At 46.1% G+C, this 19,994-nt stretch overlaps 1 protein-coding gene across 4 annotated transcripts in view; it reads right to left on the bottom strand.

Annotated features, from left to right (window-relative positions):
• The window catches only part of ARHGEF37 (Rho guanine nucleotide exchange factor 37), a 103,965-nt gene that overhangs the window by 64,466 nt on the left and 19,505 nt on the right, over positions 1–19,994 (bottom strand). For all 4 annotated transcript variants that reach the window (XM_053907027.1, XM_019464392.2, XM_019464389.2 and 1 more), the window contains exons 4-7: positions 12,125–12,272; positions 2,330–2,529; positions 886–1,016; positions 79–183 (exon numbers count right to left, since the gene is read on the bottom strand). In XM_053907027.1, the coding sequence (XP_053763002.1) occupies positions 79–183; positions 886–1,016; positions 2,330–2,529; positions 12,125–12,272 (584 nt within the window). The remainder of the gene's footprint in view (positions 1–78; positions 184–885; positions 1,017–2,329; positions 2,530–12,124; positions 12,273–19,994) is intronic.

The following is a 19,994-nucleotide window of genomic DNA, read 5'->3' as shown; positions in this document are numbered from 1 at the left end:
CTTGTCAGATTAGCCCTGCGTGCCTCCTGCCTGGGGGGCCCAGCCCAGCCCACCCGTCATTAACTGCAAGATCCTCACCTCCAGATTAGCCAGGTAAACAGCCACGTTGTTCTTCGTCTCGGTCACACACAGCGACACCCAGTGCAACCTCTCTTCTAAGTAATCGAATTCCTTGTCTTCTGTCTGAGAGGAGAGTTTGTGAGAGCTGAGAACATCCCTGGGGGAGGCAGTGAGGCAGTGTAGACCCACACCCGCATCCCAAATCCTCACGGGGGACCACCTCGCCCAGCCCTGCCCCTCAGAGCCACTTCCTACAGCCCCAAAGTGGAGTGGGACAGTTAGAGGCAGTGAGTGCAGCCTAATGGATTTGTACTCAGACCATGAACTCCAATACACGAGCGAGCGTATGAGTCCTGGTTCACTTGCTTCCTAGCTGTGGGACCTTGGGCAAGTGTTTTACCCTCTCTGAGCCTGTTCTGTCATCTGCAAATGGGGTAATCAAAACACCTACTTCACTGGGTGGATCAAACCATGCCTGGTTCAGAGGAGGTATTCGATCAGCCTGAGCTGCTGATAGTTATTCACAGCTGGTTCCTTGCCCAAACCCAGAGATCAGCTCTCCTGTCTGCATACAAAAAAATACTCAGAGAAAGAGTAGCACAGGAGGCAGAGGAGAAAGCCCTACCCTGGCTCTTCAGAATCACGTGAGGGGACCACCTTTGCCTCCTCCTGGCTATGCCGTGTTGGGCACTCCCTTCACCCGCTTAGCCTCAGCTTCCTCATCTCCGAAAGGGGTCTAAGCCTGCCCCACCCACTGCATAGTCCTGCTCCTTGGGATGGCTGGGATGCAACCCTTCCTCCGTCGCCCCCGCCCTGGGAGCTCACCCTGGGCACAAGCCCAGCTTCCTGCTTCAGCAGCTGGCTCAGCCGGGTGGTCTTCTTGGATAGGGTGTGCGTGTTGATCCGGGCCAGCCTCTCCCGGAGCGTCAGCTGCCCCACTTTGGTATACTTGGAGGCTGCACCAACAGAGGACAGAGAAGGCATGGGAACCAAAGCGGACCCAGGAAAGCAGGCATCCCTGACACACCTGGTCAGGCATCCCTGACGCACCCACCCAGAGCCCTCTTCTCAGACATCAGCGTCACGTCCATTAGGATGGCAGGTTGCCGAGGAAGAGCACAGGGCTCGGCGCCCCTCGCTCCAAGGTGTGAGCCCCGGCTCAGGAGCTGTGGGACTTTGGCAAGTCGCCACTTCTTGGGCCCATTTCTTCATTTGCACACGAGACCAGCCCCCTCGTGTGATTGCTGGGAGGGTCACATAGAATAGTGGGTCTGAAGGCACTTTCTAAAGAAGAGGGAGGTGATTTGCCTGGGGCCCCGTGGCCAGTGCTAGCCTGGCCAGGCTGGGGCGCACACATCCCCAGTCCTGGTGTAGCACCGGTCTGCCACCCAGCCCCGGGGCCTGAGTTTGACACCCAGCTCTGCCTCTTCCCAGCTCTGTCCGCTCTCATTTTACCTGGAGTGTAGATTGTAAGGCTCAGCCCAGATAATGAATGAAAGACGTGTCGCGGTCAGCCCTGGGAAACGTGAGCTGGCTAAACTAGCACCTCTGTACCATCTAGGTCGTGCGGTTGCGTTTTCTCCCTGCTTGGGACACTGCTTCCTTTTCCAAGTCTTTCCGTTCCAACGACCTGAGAGATAGAGTTCCCCACCCACTAGCTGCTCTTCCCAAGGTATATATACACGGCTCCTGGCCTCCCCCTATTCATGTCTCCTCCACAGTAGAGCAGCCTCCTGGTTCGGATGGGACTGATCTCACTTTAGTTCAAGGGGTGGGGGCTCACGGGCATAAGCCAGTTCATGTAATCCCAAACCCCTGGCCACAGTGATTGGTCTCAAGAATGAAACATAAACCAGGCCCAAGCCAATCAGCTCATGGCATTCTCCTAAGCGTGGTGATTGGTTCAGGGGGAGCACATGACCCAAGTGGATCCTATCAGCATGAAGCTCCAATTTAATTTTATGACTAAGGGGAGAAAGGCCCCGTCTTCTCCTAGAGGCTTTGCTGTGCAGATGTGAGTCTTGGAACTACTATCATGAGGGAGGCCAGCCTGAAGATGACGCTGACACACAGTAAAGACCGGAGATAAGAGAATTATGGGAAATGGAGCCAGCCCCCTGATTAAACCCTACCAAAAGCCCATATTATCTCTGGACTTGTGGTTACGTGAGCTGCTACATTCCCTTTATTAATGAAGACAGTCTGAGATGAGGTTTGGATCTGGAAGCATTCTCATTGATAACAGCCCCTAAATCTCCCCAGTCCTTACCCACTTCCTTGCGCCTCTTGTACTCATTGATGTTGGTGTTCACGTCTTGGAGGGCAGAGGCAGCCCTCTGAAGTACAGGGTAGGCACTGGCATCAGGATCTGTGTTCTCCAGGATTTTCTGCAGCAGCAATGGGTACTTGGTAATCCTCTGCAGAGGGATTACCAGTAAGAAACTGAGGCCTGAGGGCCCAGCTTGTGGCCTGGGGGAGAAGGCTGGCGTTAGGTAGGTAAAGCCCACCCTTTCGGGCACCAGGAGGACTGGGCTCTGGTCCCAGAGCTGCCGTTTAACTCGCCGTGGGCTCTCAGGTAAGTCACCCTCCTTCCATGGCCCTCGGTTTCCTCATCTGTAACGCGTGAGGTCTAGATGTTAGATAGGCAGTGCTACTTCTCTCTGTACCTCTTTCTGGGCCCTGAGTCCCCATCTGTATTAAATGCAACGGTTAGTTCTTTGTCCTCAGCTTCCTTGGCCTCTCAGCAGCAGACACAGCTCACTGCTCCCTGCTCTTAATTTTTTAAATGTTTATTAATTTTTGAAGGAGAGAGAGACAGAGCGTGAGCGGGGGAGGGGCAGAGAGAGAGAGGGAGACACAGAATCAGAAATGGGCTCCAGGCTCCGAGCTGTCAGCACAGAGCCCAACGAGGGGCTCTAACTCACGAACCGTGAGATCATGACCTGAGCCGAAGTCGGTCGCTTAACCGACTGAGCCACCCAGGCACCCCTGCTCCTTGCTCTTAAAACAGTTTCTTCTTTTGGCCCCATAGATGCCCATTGTCCTGCTTCTCCTTCTCCATGGGCCATTTTCTTGGCCTGTGGCTTTAAGCACATCCCAAACCCAGATCTCCATTTCCAGCTTCTGTCCAGAGCTCCAGACTCACACAGTCAACTGCCTGCTTGACACGTCCACTTGGCAATGTCTCAAGCACAACTCCGTATGCGGGACATCCATTTTATATTTCATTCATTAAAATGGTTCTGTTGCTTTAAAAATCAAAAGTTTTCTGTGTCTCCCTCTCTCTCTGCCCCTCCCCCACCAGTACTCTGTCTCTCTCTCTCTCTCTCTCAAAAATAAATAAAACATTTAAAACAATTTTTAAATCAAAAGTTGTAGGGGCGCCTGGGGGGCTCATTCGGTTAGGCATCTGACTCTTGATTTCGGCTCAACTCATGATCTCACAGTTTGTGAACCTGAGCCCTTGTCGAGCTCCACGCTGACAGTGGGGAGACTGCTTGGGACTCTCTCTCTTTCTGCCCCAACCCTGCTTGTGCACATGCACACACTCTCTCTCAAAATGAATAAATGAAAATTCAAAAAAAATAAAACTTGGGGAAAATGGGTGATGGGCATTGAGGAGGGCAGTTCTTGGGATGAGCACCGGGTGTTGTATGTAAGCTATGAATCACGGGAATCGATCTCTGAAGTCAAGAGCACACTGTATACACTGTATGTTAGCTAACTTGGCAATAAACTATATTTAAAAAAATCAAATCAAATCAATCAATCAAGAAATAAATACTTTTTAAAAATGAACTGCTAAAAAGACTCGCTTGCCCAAACTCTAGACCTCAGCCTCAAGATTTCTTCCAAGGACAAATACAAATCTCAAAAACCTTCTTCACAAATACTAATAACAACAAAATCTCCGGATCTGTCTGTATATTTATATACGTTGCATCTATTTTGAATATATGGCACTTTCTACCTCTAAGGTTTGCTAAAATTACTTGGTAAAACAATTCTCTTTAACCAGCTTAAAGAAAATTAAGTACTTACATAATCCTAGTATTCATAAAAATTCTCAAAAATGGGGGTGCCTGGCTGGCTCAGTTGGTAAGCAAGCAACTGTTGATCTTGGGGTTATGAGTTCCAGCTCCATGTTAGGTGTAGAGATTACTTAAGTAAAACTTCTTTAAAATTTCTCAAAAATAGAATAAAAACAACCAAAGGGAATTTCAGGTTTATGTGATCTGGGACAAGATTTGGTAATAAAGCTAGTTTATCAGTTTAGTTAAAACAGGCTTGTCTTGGGGCACCTGGGTGGCTCATTCAGTTAAGCATCTGACTTCAGCTCAGGTCATGATCTCACAGTTTGTGAGTTCAAGCCCCACGTCGGGCTCTGTGCAGACACTTCAGAGCCTGGAGCCTGCTTTAGATTCTGTGTCTCCCTCTCTGTCTGCCCCTCCCTCCCTCTCTCTCTCAAAAATAAATAAACATTTTTTAAAAAGACCTATCTCTACAGTCATCAACATTAAATATGAAATATTTATTCTACCCAGGTTTACTAAAATAAGCTCATGTTATCGCTGTTACAAAATTTGTCAATAAAAACTTGGTAAATAAAACTTAAAAAAATAAAAAATCAAAGTCAAAAGATTTAAAAAAAATCACAGGCACTTTATGTTTAGGATGCATTTAAAGTATTTAAGGGTAAAAAGTCATAATGTCTACATTTGTCTTTAAATAGTTTAGTATAAAGATAGATGAAACAAAATGTTAACACTGGTTAATTTTAGGAAGTGGCATACGTTTATTACATTCTTCCATTTTTCTACAGGTGTGAAAATTTTCACTAAAAAGCTAAAAAATAAAACAAAACACATGAACAACTGGCGTCAAGACCCCTTCCAGATGCACTATTTGATGAATGGATGACCATTTCTAGTCCCTTCCTTGATGATGTCTGGCATTTGCAGAAAGAATGCTCAAGTCAGTGGCATCTGGGAAGAGGTTCCAACAGTCTTCCCTTGATCGTGACCAGCAGCCTTTAGACCTGCCTTTCAAGAAGCTCGCGAGGATTTCAAGCCTCAGTGTCTACGCATGCCTCCTCCAAGAAGACTCACAGACGCTGCTCACAGCCATTCTTTGCCCCCCTCTCCATGGTACCTGTGCCTCTTGCTCTTCCTCCAAAGGAAATATTTCCAGACCAAATGTCCAGCAAAGATCAGTCATGAGGCTAAGAATAGGCAGAGCAGGTGGGTGCCCCTTCATTAGCTGCAGGGGGTTGGGGGGGGGTGGGTAGGGGTAGAATTACCTGTCAGGACATGCCTACGCTAACCATCTGCTCTCGCCACGGGTTTCCTAGCACTTGGCTGACCACGAGCAGGGGAGATGGAGAAAGTCACCAGATATTTGCAATACTCTATCCTCTGAGCTTACTTTCCATGGGAAAGGGCCAACTGCCTCCTGGGGACAGCTGTCACTCCACAAATAAGGGGATGGGGGGGTCTTCAAAGAAATGATCACAGCTCTTCTCCAGAATTATCAAGCAGTCATGACAGAATCACAGCAGCCTTTTATGTTTATGGCTTTTCTAAGGTAATCTGGAGAAAATGTTTAAGTAGCCTTTCAGACAGGCAACAAAAACTGGAAGATAATCCAAAGGGAGGGAGGGAGGGAGGGAGGGAGGGAGGGAGGAAGGAAGGAAGGGAGGAAGGAAGGAAGGAAGGAAGGAAGGAAGGAAAAGAAAATGGGTGTGGGAAGGGGAGACAGGCCCGCTTACATTCTCTTGGTGGTAGCAGCATTTGTAAGATTATTTTGAAGAACAGTTTGGCAATTTGTGAAATGTACAAATATTTGTTCCATCGATCCTACTCCAGATACCTGCCCACAGAAATGTCAACTCAAGCGAGCAAAGATAAAGGTGGGAGCTACCAACAACTCTATTTATCGCAGTAAAAAATTGGAAACAAGCCAGATATCCATCAGTAGGGGCTTGGTTAAATAAACCACAGTCTGAGCTGCCCTGGAAAGGAACTCTGTGGGGCCATTAACAAGAACATGCTAGAAGTATTCCTAGTGTTGTGAAAAGATATTCATGACCGTGGTTAAGTGAAAAAGTAAGTTCTAGAAAAGCAGGTAAGTCAGAGCCCCTTTAAATTTCTCCTTCCTTCATTACTTTTCTTTCCATCCATCCATCCATCCATCCATCCATCCATCCAACACTTAGACTTCTGCGTGTAAAGTCTGTCTGCCTGTCTTTAAATGAACAGAAGAAAACCTGGATAGAAAAGGTTAACTACGAGGTGGAGAGATGGGGAAATGTGAGACCAACGGAGAATGGACTTTTACCTTTTACTTTATATATCTGTGTATTGTTTAAATATTCCTTTTTTTTTTTAGTAAGCATACATTGCTTTTATATTTATTTATTTGTTAAAGTTTATTTATTTACAGGGAGAAAGAGAGAGCATGAGTGCATGCACCTGTGCCCACAAGCAAGGGAGGGGCAGAGAGAGAGAGAGAGAGACAGAGACAGAGAGACAGAGAGAGAGAGAGAATGAGTAGGGGAGGGGCAGAGAGAGAGAGAGAGAGAGAAAATGAGTAGGGGAGGGGCAGAGAGAGAAGGGGACAGAAAATCTGAAGTGGGCTCCCTGCTGTCAGCAGAGAGCCCGGGGCTTGAACTCACAAACTGTGGGATCATGACCTGAGTCGAAGTTGGGCACTTCACTGACTGAGCCATCTGTCAGCTCAGGTCATGATTTCACAGTCATGGGATTGAGCCCTGCATCAGGCTCTGCTCTGAGTGTGGAGCCTGCTTAAGATTCTCTCTTTCCCTCTGCCCCTCCCCAGCTCACATGCTCTCTCTCTGTCTAAAATAAAAATAAAAATAAAAATAGACAAATAAATAAAAATAAAACAAACCAAGATTGCCAATAAAGGAAAACAAAGAAGGTTTATCTGCCTTCTGCAAACTGCCTCCGCCATCATTCTGAGTGCTTCGTGCCTCTGCAAGGCAGCCTCCCCCGGCTGACAGCTGTACAGTCAGAGGCAGAACTTCCTGCATACTGCAAGGGCGAGCCTTTGATCCCCTTGGCCCTCAAGGTGGGAGCTGCATTAAGAGACAGGATAAACTGAACACCTCACCCACTCACCCACCCAAATAAAGGGCGGGAGACAGCATGCATTTTGGAATCACAAAGAATCTGATCAGATGGTCCATCCTATCCGGACGAGAAAGAACCACTTATGGTCGGTGTGGGGATTCTGGTTGGCTAAGCTCTGGAAAGAGTCTCATGATCATAAGCACAAGAAAGCCAAGAGCAGGTATAGCTCATTGGTAGAGCATTTGACTGCAGAAGCACAAGATAGCCAGGATTATTGTTTCAAGAGAGAGGAGACAGCAATGCTGACAGGAAGAACGGCATCCCTGGTGCAATACTGGACCAGAGGCTCTCCCCGAGGGGCACTGTGGAAACCTTCGAGCACCAGACAGCTACAGGCACTTAGTGGGCAGGGACCAGGGAAGCGGGACATCTGCCAACGACAGTCCCACACTGTGCAGAATAGTGCTATGTCTCCTACGTCCCTCTGAACATTCAGAGACTGAATGAATGCCTCAAAATGTGCTGTGATTTCAAGAACTGAGATCTGAACTCCATCTAGTCACTTACCAGAACACTGGAAATTATTACGATGCTACCCTTCATAAACAAGACCCAGATCATCTGCAAGAACATCATTACTTCCTCACTTCCACTGCCCCCCCCACCCCCTCCCAGATCTGATGTTATCCCTACATCACCTATGTCGTTTCCTTCTTTTTCATATCATACACAGGGAAGTTAAATTTGCTATCGTTGCTACTTGTCATTCTAGGGGACGCACATTCTCTGCTCTCTCCTTTTCCCATACTTCTTTCTTATACAGAATGGCTTCTGACTTTCCTTTCCTTGAATCCAAACTTATTTTAAGTAGGTGCCAGCATCTGATTGCTTCATTAGATTTTCTAGGGTAGTGGTGCCCAAGTATTTGCACACTGAAATACATTTAACTTTATTAGACATTATTTTCCTTTTACTTCTCCTTTTTATTTTGAGCCATTATATTGATTTTTTTTAAGTTCTGTATATAGGTAGCATATATATGTAGATTTCAAGAATATATTTCAGGATATTAATGGGGGGGAGGGGCAAAGGGAGAGGGAGAATCTTAAGCAGGCTCCACGCTCAGTGTGGAACCCAACATGGGGCTCGATCCCACGACCCTGGGATCATGACCTGAGCTGACATCAAGAGTCGGATGCTCAACGTACTGAGCCACCCGGGCACCCCTCAGGATAATAATTTAATGTCTGTTATAAAAAAGGAGCATTGGAACCATTAGATCTGAGAGCCATGATGTGGTTTCAAGGGACAAGGATAGCCAAGACAAGGATGAGAGCTGGGGTTCATAGAGCGTCACTTGGGTACAATGAGTCCGAGTCCCCATGAGGTGTAGTTATTACTCCCCCATTAAGTAAGGAAACTAGGTTCTGATTCATGAAATGGCTTCACCAAGGTGAGTTAGGAGCAGAGCCAGGTCCGCTACTGGGCAGTGTGGCACTGGAGCCCATGAGAAAAGTCTGGACTGGCCTGGCTGGGAAAGACCAGAGTGTGGAAGGCACGACAAACAGCAGCCTCTGTACCAACCACGGCCCCCCAACAGTGCTTCTAACATGTCAGAGCTAGATGCCAGCATTTGGTGCCTGGGAGACGTTATATCAAAGTTTCTGACTTCTCTGGAAAAATCAAAGGATCTCATTCCTACATGGCATTTGAGGCTGACGGTTTGTAAAATAGGGCTGTAATCATTCTACTCTCTGTGTTTCCACCCTTTGTTGTGGTGGTGGTGGTTGTATCCACACCCTCTGAATATGACCTTGAAGCTCCTCTATTCTATTTTTCCACCCCTTGGGTCTGTCGCAGCATGCCAACGCCCAGCCAAGACCTCTAAAGGCCTTAGCCTGCCCTGCCCTCTCACCGTCCTTCTCCCTCCCTCCTGCTCTCTCCCTCTCTCTATCCTGTGACCACCGTGTGAACGAGCCTGGGCCACCTGCCAGATGATGAGAGGCTGTACCGCCAGAGCTGAGTCAGCTCACGTGTCTCAGATGCACGACAGAGCCCCGCCAAGATCAGCAAAGCTGAGCTTCAGTCGATCACAGGCACGTGAAGGTGCTCGGCCAGGGCTGGCAGAACAGTTTACTGAGCCCGGCTACATTGCTAACAGGCAGCAACGTGAGCCAAACAAATGTTTGTCTTAAGCCATTCCATTCTGGGATGGTCTGCTACATAGCAAAAACTACTTGATAGAGCAACAATCAGTGGAAGGTGGGCTGCAACCACTCTCTCCACAGGGTCTGTTGGCTCTGGTTGGCCTCAGTCTCCGCTGCTCCCTTTTGCCTCGCACCAGGCACCTTGCTTCCCTCATTTCTGTTATCTGCCTCTCTCCTACTGAAATGTATTTAGTGACCGTTGCAAAAGCCTAAATTTGTTAAGACCCGTGGAAGGATGGATCAAAGGAGGGAGTGAATGTAGGTTTTGAGGGGCAGGGAGGGGCTAGGACATGGGTACTTGAAAAGAAGGCTTCAGGGGGGTTGAGGGCATAAGGTAAGAGAGAGGAGGAGGGGAGGTAGCAGGAGGTTCCATATGAGATACCATCATCTTCAAAGACCTAAATCGAGGCGCCTGGGTGGCTCAGTCGGATAAGCGTCCGACTCCAGACTCTGGCTCAGATCATGATCTCATGGTCCGTGAGTTCGAGGGCTGCGTTGGGCTCTGCGCTGACCATGTGGAGACTGCTTGGGATTCTCTCTCTCCCTCTCTCTCTACCCATCCCTATTGCTTGCTCTCTATCTCTCAAAAAAAAAAAAAAAGAGAGAGAGAGAGATCTAAATCTATATACTGTGTTTCTCTTGGGTGTAAAGGGAATATCTAAGCAAGATGAAATGGTAATAACCTTTGTTCCTCCTGCACTATTCTGATTTCCAGAAAATAACCTTCATCTCTCTCCATTTGGTGAGCTTGTCCTGGGGAAGACATAAGCCTTTGTAAAACCGAAAAGAAGCAGGACAATCCCAGGCAAGGAAATATACAAAGGGATGACCAACTTTAATCACAAGAAGCAGATGCAACATGAAACTACACTGAGACACCATTTGTCACCTGTCTCAGAGGCAAATATTCTAAAGTTTAATAACATAGTCTGGTGAGGCTATGAGGAAACAGACACCCCTACCTTGGTCACGGGAATGCAACTTGGTGTAGCCTCTACAGAAGGAAATTTTGCAATAGTATCAAAATTATCCATACATAATTTCTTTGACCTAGCAACCCATGTCTGGAATTTACCTCACAGAAATACCTGTACCTGAGTAAAATGACATATGCTCATAAATAATTACTCAACACTACCTGTAACATCAAAAGAAAAGAAGTGAACCAATGTCCGTTAATAAGAGACCAGTTAGGGGCGCCTGGGTGGCTCAGTCAGTTAAATGTCTGAATCTTTATTTCAGCTCAGGTCATGATCTCACAGTTTGTGAGATCAAGCCCAGTGTCGGGCTCTGTGCTGACAGAGCAAAGCCTGCCTGGGATTCATTCTCTCTCTTTCTCTCTCTCTCTCTGTCTTTCCCCCTCTCAGAGCTCTCTCACTCCATCTCTCTCTCTCACTCAACATAAATAAACATAAAAAAAAACAAAACAAAACAGAGACCAGTTAAATAAACTGGGAAACAGCCATGTGGTGAAGGATATGCCATTCACAGGATCACACGTGTATGTATTGAAATGGAAAGATATTGGGGCACCTGGGTGGCCCGCTTGGTTAAGCATCCGACTTTGGCTCAGGTCATGATCTCACAGTTCGTGAGTTCGAGCCCCGCGTCTGGCTCTGTGCTGACAGCTCAGAGCCTGGAGCCTGCTTCGGATTCTGTGTCTCCCTCTCGCTCTCTGCTGCTCTCCCACTTGCACTCTGTCTCTCTCTGTCTTTCAAAAATAAATAAACATTAAAAAAAAATTAAACAAATAAATGGAAAGCTATCCAAGATACAGTGTAAGTGAAAAAAAATACAAACGTTCTTTAAAAAGGCAGTAAAATGATAGTATATATTTGTATTTGCTTGTGTTCGCACATAGGAACTTTGCAAAGATCCATAAGCAATTTCAAAGTGGCTACCTTAACGCTGGGGCTGGGAGTAGGACTTGGGTAGAGGAAGGGACAGGGTTGGGAAGAATTTTTGGCTGCCTAAATGTGGATGCTTTTAAGTTTCTGAACCATAACTGCTATCCATCCAAAATTTTAATTAAAAAAAAAAATACTTGTTCTCTACATATTTCCTTCTAGAGCTTCCACCCGCTGGGGCCAGCTCTGGGCAGTGAAGCCACCCAGGGCAGTTCTGATCCTGTTTCGTGGGACAGTCTTCAGCTATCTGGAGAGAGGCCCTCCCGGGTGATACAAACCAGCTTCATGCCACTGCCATCCTGTCCCACAGCCCGTAATTCCGACCGTCTCACTGCCCTTCCTACGGTAGACACAAGTGCTGTTCGCCACGTTTCTGTTCTTCCACCTCTGGACACATGGCAGGGTAGAAGCCCTGGCCTCCTGGTGGTCGGATGAAGCCACGTGATTAGTTCTGGCCCACGGATCACGAGAGCTGATAGAGACCATTTCTGGTCGGGAGCATTTAATTACCAGCATTAGACCCTTCAGAGCTCTTTTCCCTTTGTCACAGTTACTGGCAATAATCCAGAGAGTGGCTCCCATCAAGCTTGGGCCCCAGTGTGAGGATGACACAAACAAGGGCCTCAAGTCAACCGCAGTGGCGCATAAGGAAGGCAGAAACCTTTGCTGTTTGAAGCCGCCAAGAGCGGGGGTGGGGGGTGGGGGGTGGGGGGGTGGGAGTGTTTGTCTCTGCAGCCTCGCCTGACTGAGACACTCCTGAAGCAGCGTGAGCGGCACCAAGGAGGGGTGAGACCTTAACGGCTCCTGACCTTGGAGTCAATGGCAGCGGAAGCGAGTGCTCACTGGTCATGCTACTTACACCACTGCCTCAATGATGCCCTGGATCTCTCGCTGCAGCTCTGGCTCCTTCCGGTAGGTCTCCACCAGCAGCAAGGCCTGGTCGTAGCTGGCGCAGTAGACCTTATAGACTCGCTCCAGCTCCTCTTGGAATTCCAGGAATAAGTTGCCTGGTGATGAAAGAGCGACAAGAAACCCTCAGAGGCATGTCTGTCTGCACCCTTGCTTGGGACACGGAGGTGTTGAGAGAGACAGCTAAGCCCTCGGCTCGGGAGTGAGGCTGCCAGGCCTAACCAGCTTTGTCACTTTGGGCACGTTCACGCTTCTTCCTGAGCTTCCGTTTTTTCATCTCACGTTCAAAAGGCTGCTAGAAGGATTAAGTGACAGGGTGATACAGGGCTCAGGCTGGTGCACTGTGAGTCTTAATAAATGGTAGGTATAATTATGGCAACGATATTAATAATTCCCCTATCTGTACAGTGCTTTACAGTTCATAAAACACACTCGTGTTACAGCTTTACAATTGTATCTTGACAATTACTGTGTGTGGCAAGTACAACTTCAAACCCCCAGTTTACAAAGACACACTATAGCAAGCAGAGCATACACATGGACTCTGGAGTCAGAGAGAACGAGGGCCAGATCTCCGGTCAACCCTTCCCCAAGGGCATACCCTAGGGCAAGTACTTGACCTCCTGGACCCTCCATTTTTTCACCGATAGATTGGAATAAAAATAGCATTCACTTCCAATTGTCTTTTTATGAGGATTAAATCAAATAACACATGTAAAAACACCTGACACAAACTTTACTCACCAAATATTTACCGACTGCTTATTTATGGACTATATGCCAGGCACTCTTCTAAGCTCTGTGAACAAAACAAAGCCCCTGCCTCATGGAGCTTATATTCTAGTGGGGAAGAGAGACAGTAAATAAATATATTATATTCGTCACATTGAATATATGACGTTATACTGATTCTTGTTACCAAGAATCAAAACAAAACATTAGAAAGTAGTAGGAGAGCTATTTAAGGAAGGCCTCCATGAAGATGTGCATGCTTATCAGAGACCAGAAGCACATGGCCCTGGGAGTGTGTGGTGGGAACAGCAATCCAGGTTTAGGGGGAAAAAATCCAAAGGGCTTCAGGCAGGAGAGCACTTGGCATAAGGGCAAGAGCAAGAGGGGGAAGAATAGCCAGAGCAGAGTGAACGAGAGCAGAAAGCAGAGAAAATAAACAGAAAACACAAGTCAGATCCCAGAGGGCCTCAAAGTAAGTAGGTAAGGTGGGATAAGGGGTTTGGATTTTATTCTAATTCTAATGGTGGTAAGAAGCAACCAGAGGGGTCTGAACAGGGGCGATCTGCTTTCTGTTTTAAATAGATTACTATAGTGCTCAATTTCAGCAGGACATATACCAAAGTTGGAATAATATGGAGAAGGTTAATGCACAAGAATAAAAGGCAAGTCTGTGAAGCATTCCAAATTTTTAAATCAGAAATTTATGAGGTTGGTTACTGCAGCAGGTGGATGGAATGGGGTGGAAAGAATGAGGGAACAGGATAGGATAGTAGGGATGAGAGGGAACATGGACTGGATGGACTGGAATTGTAGGTATCGGTACGAACTCATGGTCTTAAATATATAAAGATAGATAGATAGATAGAAAGAAAGAAAAGATAGAGATAGAAAGAAATGTAGATAAGTGCATATGCACACATTAGTATACACACTTATATTTCCCAGCTCTATCAGTTGAGAGGGTAATGACACCCCAGGGGCAATGAGCATACCTAGAGCCTAGAACTTGGTGTCTAAATACCATTCCGCCAAAATGGGAACCAGGGCTCCTAGGAGAAATGGCTGATTCCAAGGATGGGACAGGGAAGTACAAGATGAACCTGGAACGTCTTATGGTGTCCGAAAGTAAGGGTGTACTCAAAAATTGTTGGAGGCATACAGAAAGGACACAGGAGCCAATGTGAAGGAGCTCTCAATGGCCAGCACTGGTATAATCTGAGCAAGAAAATCATGATGGTGCTGGATTCTGACTCGTGGAATAAAGTAAATGTCCCAGAGCCCATACTGATATAAATAACTGAATAAATGAGTGGGCAAGAAAGGACAGTTTGTACTTATAGAAAAATTGCCATTAATAAATGTAGAAGGAATAAGGGAAATAGAAAATTACCACAAGAACACCAGTAGTAATTACTGCAGGGCAGAACCACTGATGGATGCTAAAATTAATGCTTACTTAAAATTAAGTTTGAAATGAAATAGAACATTTGTATAATATAAAAGTTTTTCTCCATATTTACTAATTGTAAGGGAAAACTAGTAACTTTGTAGAGGAAAAACACAGAAGACACTATCTTCTATCAATCATGTGATCAAAATTAACAATATTTTAAGTAATAACATATAGAAACATCATGTGCCCCTGTTCTGAGCCACTAAGAAGGACAGGACGTTAACCATGATCTTATTGCCAAAAATGTCCAACCTCAATTTAAGAATGAAATATAAAGTGTTTATAAAATATTTATAATTTATAAAATATAAATGATACATATATAAAATTTTACAAAATCTATAAAATCTTTTCAATTTTAACAACTGAAAACCTCAAATTGAGGGATATACTATAAATCTGGCTTGGACTTTCCAAAGTGTTATGGTCCCAAAAGACAGACAGACTAAAGAAGTCTAAGGCAACATCACAATAAAATGAAATGTGGTACCCTAGGTTAGATCCCGGGCCAGAAAAAGGACGTTTATAGGTATGCTGTCAAAATGTGAGTGAGGTTAGGAGAGTCAATAGTGTTACAATGCTGTTAATTTCCTGGTTTCAACATCTGTACTGTAACTGTCTGAGATGTTAAAATTAGGGGACGCTGTATCGAGGGTTATTTAGGACCTCTGCATTATTTTTGCCACTTTTCTGTAAGTCTAAGCTGATTTTAAGATTCATTTTTTAAGATTTAAAAAGTTTAAAAAGAATTTTGAAGACATTATGCTGAAGGCCAAACACGATAGGACAAATTATTGTAGGATCCCCCTTTTGTGAGTTACCTAGAGTAGTCAAATTCACAGAGACAGAAAGTAAACTAGAAGTGACCAGGGGCTGGTTATTATTTGATGGGTACAGAGTTTCAGTTCAGGGTGAGGAAGTAGTTCCAGAGAAGGGCAGTACTTATGGTGGCACAACAATGTGAAGGTACTTAACGCCATTGGACTCAAATATGCGTAAAATGGTACATTTCATGCTGTGTGTATTTTACCACTATAGAAAAAAGTTTAAAAGTGAGTTTTAAAATGGGGCACCTGGGTGGCTCAGTTGGTTGAGTGTCCAACTTCGGCTCAGGTCATGATCTCCCGGTCCGTGAGTTCAAGCCCCGCGTCGGGCTCTGTGCTGACAGCTCGGAGCCTGGAGCCTGTTTCAGATTCTGTGTCTCCCTCTCTCTCTGCCCCTTCCCTGTTCATGCTCTGTCTCTCTCTCTGTCTCTCAAAAATGAATAAACGTTAAAAAAAATTTTTTTTAATAAAAAATAAAAAAGTGATTTTTAAAAAACCCTGCACAGAAAGGTTTATAACGGTTTTATTTATAACTGCCTAGACTTGGAAGTTACTAAAAATGTACTTCAGGAAGTAAATGCATAAACTGTGCTATGTCCATACAATGGAATATCATTCAGTGATTAAAAAAAGAAAAAGGAAAGAAATGAGCTATCTAAACAGGAAAAGGAGAAAGCTTAAATGCACATTGCTAAGTGAAAGGAGCCACTCTGTGAAGGCTGTGTACTGCACGACTCCAGCCATAGGACACTCTGGAAAAGGCAAAACTATGGAGACAGTAAAAAGATCAGTGTTTTTCCCAGGGGGGAGGGGAGGGAGAGGGATGAATAGGAAGATTTTTAGAGCAGGGAAACTACAAAATTCTGGGGCTGGGGGAATGGGACTATATGAGAATTCTCTGTACGTTCCACTTAATTTTTCTGCAAACCTGAAAGTACTCTAAAAAGTAAAGTCTATTCATTAAAAAAAAGATCTATACTAGCTGTAGTATGTTGAGACTAAACTAGGAGTTAAAAGCGGTGATAGGAATGGCTGTGAGAACGCTAGCTACCTCAAGTACCCACAAGAGCCTTTGGTTGTCCATCTAGGGGGAAGTGGCGAGGACGAAGACAAATGTATTAGCCACGAAAGTGGGTGGGGAGCCGTGGACCACAGGAAGCCCAGCTGACCCTACTGTCTGCTGAAGGTACAGGTTGGGCCCCTGACCTCGACCAAGCCCGCCACGGGGTCACATGGGGACACACGGGCTGGTGCCTAGCCCAGCGTGGTCCAGCCCTCGGCAAAGACGCCCACAGTGAGACTGCCACCCAGGACCGGTCCTCCTCTCCAATGCTGGTCCAGCCAATCTCCAGAGAGAACTCCCTCAGGAGAACCCCCAGAAGGAGGGGGAACAGGGGAAAGAGTACACAAAGCTGCAGCCAGGGAGAATCTGCATGCCGGGAGATCAGCCAACTGCAGAGATCATCCCTGCAAAGAGACAGCCTGGGCGTAGCCTTAAAATCTAGGGCGGTTCCCACATTCTCCTGAACCTGGGTGCGTCGGCAGGCATGTGACTGAGAGCAAAGAAACCGTATCAGAGCCAGTGTGACCAGGACAGGGGCATTCCAGTAACTGAATGGCAGAGGAAGGCAAACTCCCAGAAAGCAGAGCTAGCCAAAGGAGCAGCAATGCCAGGAATAGGAAAGTAAAGACTTAACTTCTTTCCCTCTTGTCCTGTGGTCACAGATTGCAAAGAAGTCACAGTAGTGAAAAAGTTCCTCCCAGTATCAAAAGAATACTCTGCCGAGACCTAGGATCAGTCAGAAAGGAAAAAAAAAAAAAGGGAGGCAGGATGGTCAAGAGTTAGGACTCTTGTTCTGCCTTGACAAGCCCTGTCACTTGGGTCTCAGGTTCTTCTTTAGTAAGATGGGGACAGTAAAAATAGTCATCAGCAAGTAACAACAATGTGAAATGAAAGAGCTCGTACGTGTTAGGTAATCAGAGTCTCGGCTGGCACATTTCAAAGAGGCAAAAACTGAGGCTCAGAGACATGAAGGGACTTGTGGGTGACACAGCTTTGCCAGTCAAGACTCCAAACCGTTAGACCTGCACTGCCCAGATACAGCAGTCACCATCCACATGTGGCTTTTGGGCACTTGAAATTTCAGGATCCCAAGTGAGATGTGCTGTCAACATAAAAGACACCGATTTCAAAGGCTTAGGACCAAAAAAAAAAAAAAGTAAAATATGTCATGAATAATTTTTATATTGATTGTATGTTGAAATGTTAGTCTGCGGACATACTGGGATAAAATCAAATATATCGTTAAAAGTAACTGCACCTGCTTCTTCAAGTTTTTTCAAATGTAGCTTCTCAAAAGTTTTGAAATAAATGTGTGTCTGGAATGACATTTCTATTGGACTGCACTGAGCTACAGCATGGTGTCCTGTCGTGAGACCACCCTGGGAGGGCCCCCTGGGAACGTCAGAGTTGCGTTGGAATCGTTCGTAATGACAGGGGACCTAAGTCATCTGCGAGGAAAAAAGCCTGTTAAAGACAGTCAAGCTTGAGGCCCAAACTCTCTTAAAATGCTGTGGCTACAGGATTGTGAGAAAGGCGATCCTAGCATAGCAAGGCGTGGGGGCTGGACTGGGAATAAAGAGTTGGCAGGAGCCAGGGCAGTCTTGACCCTGCACATAATGCACCAAAGAGAAGAAAAGCCACATGGATTCTTTGTGCCTCTTTTTTTGCTAACCACAACGGGCAGCGGACGAGGAGGCTATTCTGTGTAGACTCTACAGTCAGGAAATAGGACTGCCAAATTAGAGGGGGAAAAATATAGGACTACATTTCAGTGGAATTTAAATTTCGGGTAAACAATGAATAAATTTTTGGTATAAGTATATCCCGAAGGTTGCATGGGACATCCTGATACTAAAAAAAATTACTCACTGGTTATCTGAAGTTCAAATGTAATTGGGTACCTGTAGGGGTGCCGGGTGAGTGCCCAACTCTTGATTTCGGCTCAGGTGGTCGTCTCACGGTTCATGGGTTCGAGCCCTGCGTCAGGCTCTGTGCTGGCAGCATGGAGCCTGCATGGGATTCTCTCTCTCCCTCCCTCTCTGCCCCTCCCCTTGCTTGAGTGTGCTCTCTTTCTCTCTCTCCCTCTTTCTCAAATATATAAATATGTAAGTATAAAAAAAAGATATGTTAATTGGGCACATGTATTTTATCTGGCGACTCTACTAGGAAGGCAGGGAATGGAGTTGTCACCAGGTGTGGTCGGGAAACAAAGTGACATCCTGACTCTGACTCTTTGCTGCCAGTCAAGCAGGAAGGCAGAGACTGGCAGGCAAGGACCCTTAAACAAGGCACCACATCAAACCTCAAGCCCATAGCAACAGAAGAACCTAACCTCAGAGTCTGCAGCCCCTTAAGAGTGTCTTTGGCCTGAGGCTATACTGATTCCCACTCAAGCAGGTGGTGATTAGTAACAGAAACAAGGACAAAATGATAAAAGTTGAGAATAGCTTCCCAGGTACTTTAAAAAAAAAAAAATCTTGTTCTTTAATTTTGTATTCATCCTTCTTTTTTAGGAAATAGTAACTCATTCACTTTGCTGTTTTAATAAGGAACTCTATTTTCTTTTTTTTTACTTTCTTTTTTTTTTTAATTTTTTTTTTAATGTTTATTTATTTTTGAGACAGAGAGAGACAGAGCATGAACGGGGAGGGTCAGAGAGAGAGAGACACAGAATCCAAAGCAGGCTCCAGGCTCCGAGCTGTCAGCACAGAGCCCGACGCAGGGCTCGAACTCACGGGCTCGAACTCACAGACCGTGAGATCATGACCCGAGCCGAAGTTGGACGCTTCACCGACTGAGCCACCCAGGCGCCCCAGGAACTCTATTTTCAAGGGAAGAATAAACACGCGACACACAGGCTTTAATCCCATATCTGCTACATTGAAGCTATTAGGGGCAGTAGTTGGGAGCGCTGGCTCTGGAGACCAACTGCCCGAATTCAAATCGCGGCTCCGTCATTAGCCAAATGACCTTGAGCAGGTTAGTTCCTCTCTCTGTGCCTCTGTTTCCTCAACTGCACAATGAGATGACAGCAGCTACCTTTTGGGGTGGTTGTGAAGATTAAATGAGTTAATACATGTACATCAGGACAATGCTAAGCATTTAGTAAACACTCAGAAAGTAGGATTTCTACAAAATTTGTATATTTGTGGGGCGCCTGGGTGGCTCAGTCAGCTAAGCATCTGACTCTTGGTTTCGGCTCAGGTCATGATCTCGCGGTTTGTGAGTTCGGGCCCCGTACTGGGCTCTCCGTGCTTCGGATCCTCAGTCCCCACCACCCTCTCTCTGCCCCTCCCCCCTCACACTCTCTCTCTAAAATAAACATTTACAAAAATAATTATAAACACATTTTTAAAAAATTGGATGTTTGTTATTTTTAAGCCCCATCATGTCTAGGAAAGGGTAGAAGATTGGGGATGTAAAAGGCCACTAGGGTGGTCACGGTGCTGGGTGTCCCCCCCCTCCTCCTCTCCTCTGCCTTCCCCCAACTCCACTCAAAAACCCCTGACCTACAAGTTTTGTCAAGTGACCCCAGGGCAGCAGATGAGAAGAGAATGAGGGACACGGGTGTGAGGTTTATACCCCCTTGTCCCTCCTTCTTCATGCCCTACAGTCATCCTAACCGTTCCAGAATGAGTACACTCCCACCATCTCTCAGCTGGGCGACAGGAAGGCTCCCGCTGGTCTCATGGTTCCACTGTCGCCACCCCCTCACAACCCACTGTCCACAAGGGCCAAAGAGGTCTTT

This window comes from Panthera pardus, unplaced genomic scaffold (assembly GCF_024362965.1).
Source record: "Panthera pardus isolate Hobbes unplaced genomic scaffold, ASM2436296v1 HiC_scaffold_2, whole genome shotgun sequence".
Classification (NCBI taxonomy): Eukaryota; Metazoa; Chordata; class Mammalia; order Carnivora; family Felidae; genus Panthera; species Panthera pardus.
The sequence above is the reverse complement of the archived record's forward strand: the minus strand, read 5'-3'. Positions and strand labels throughout refer to the sequence as shown.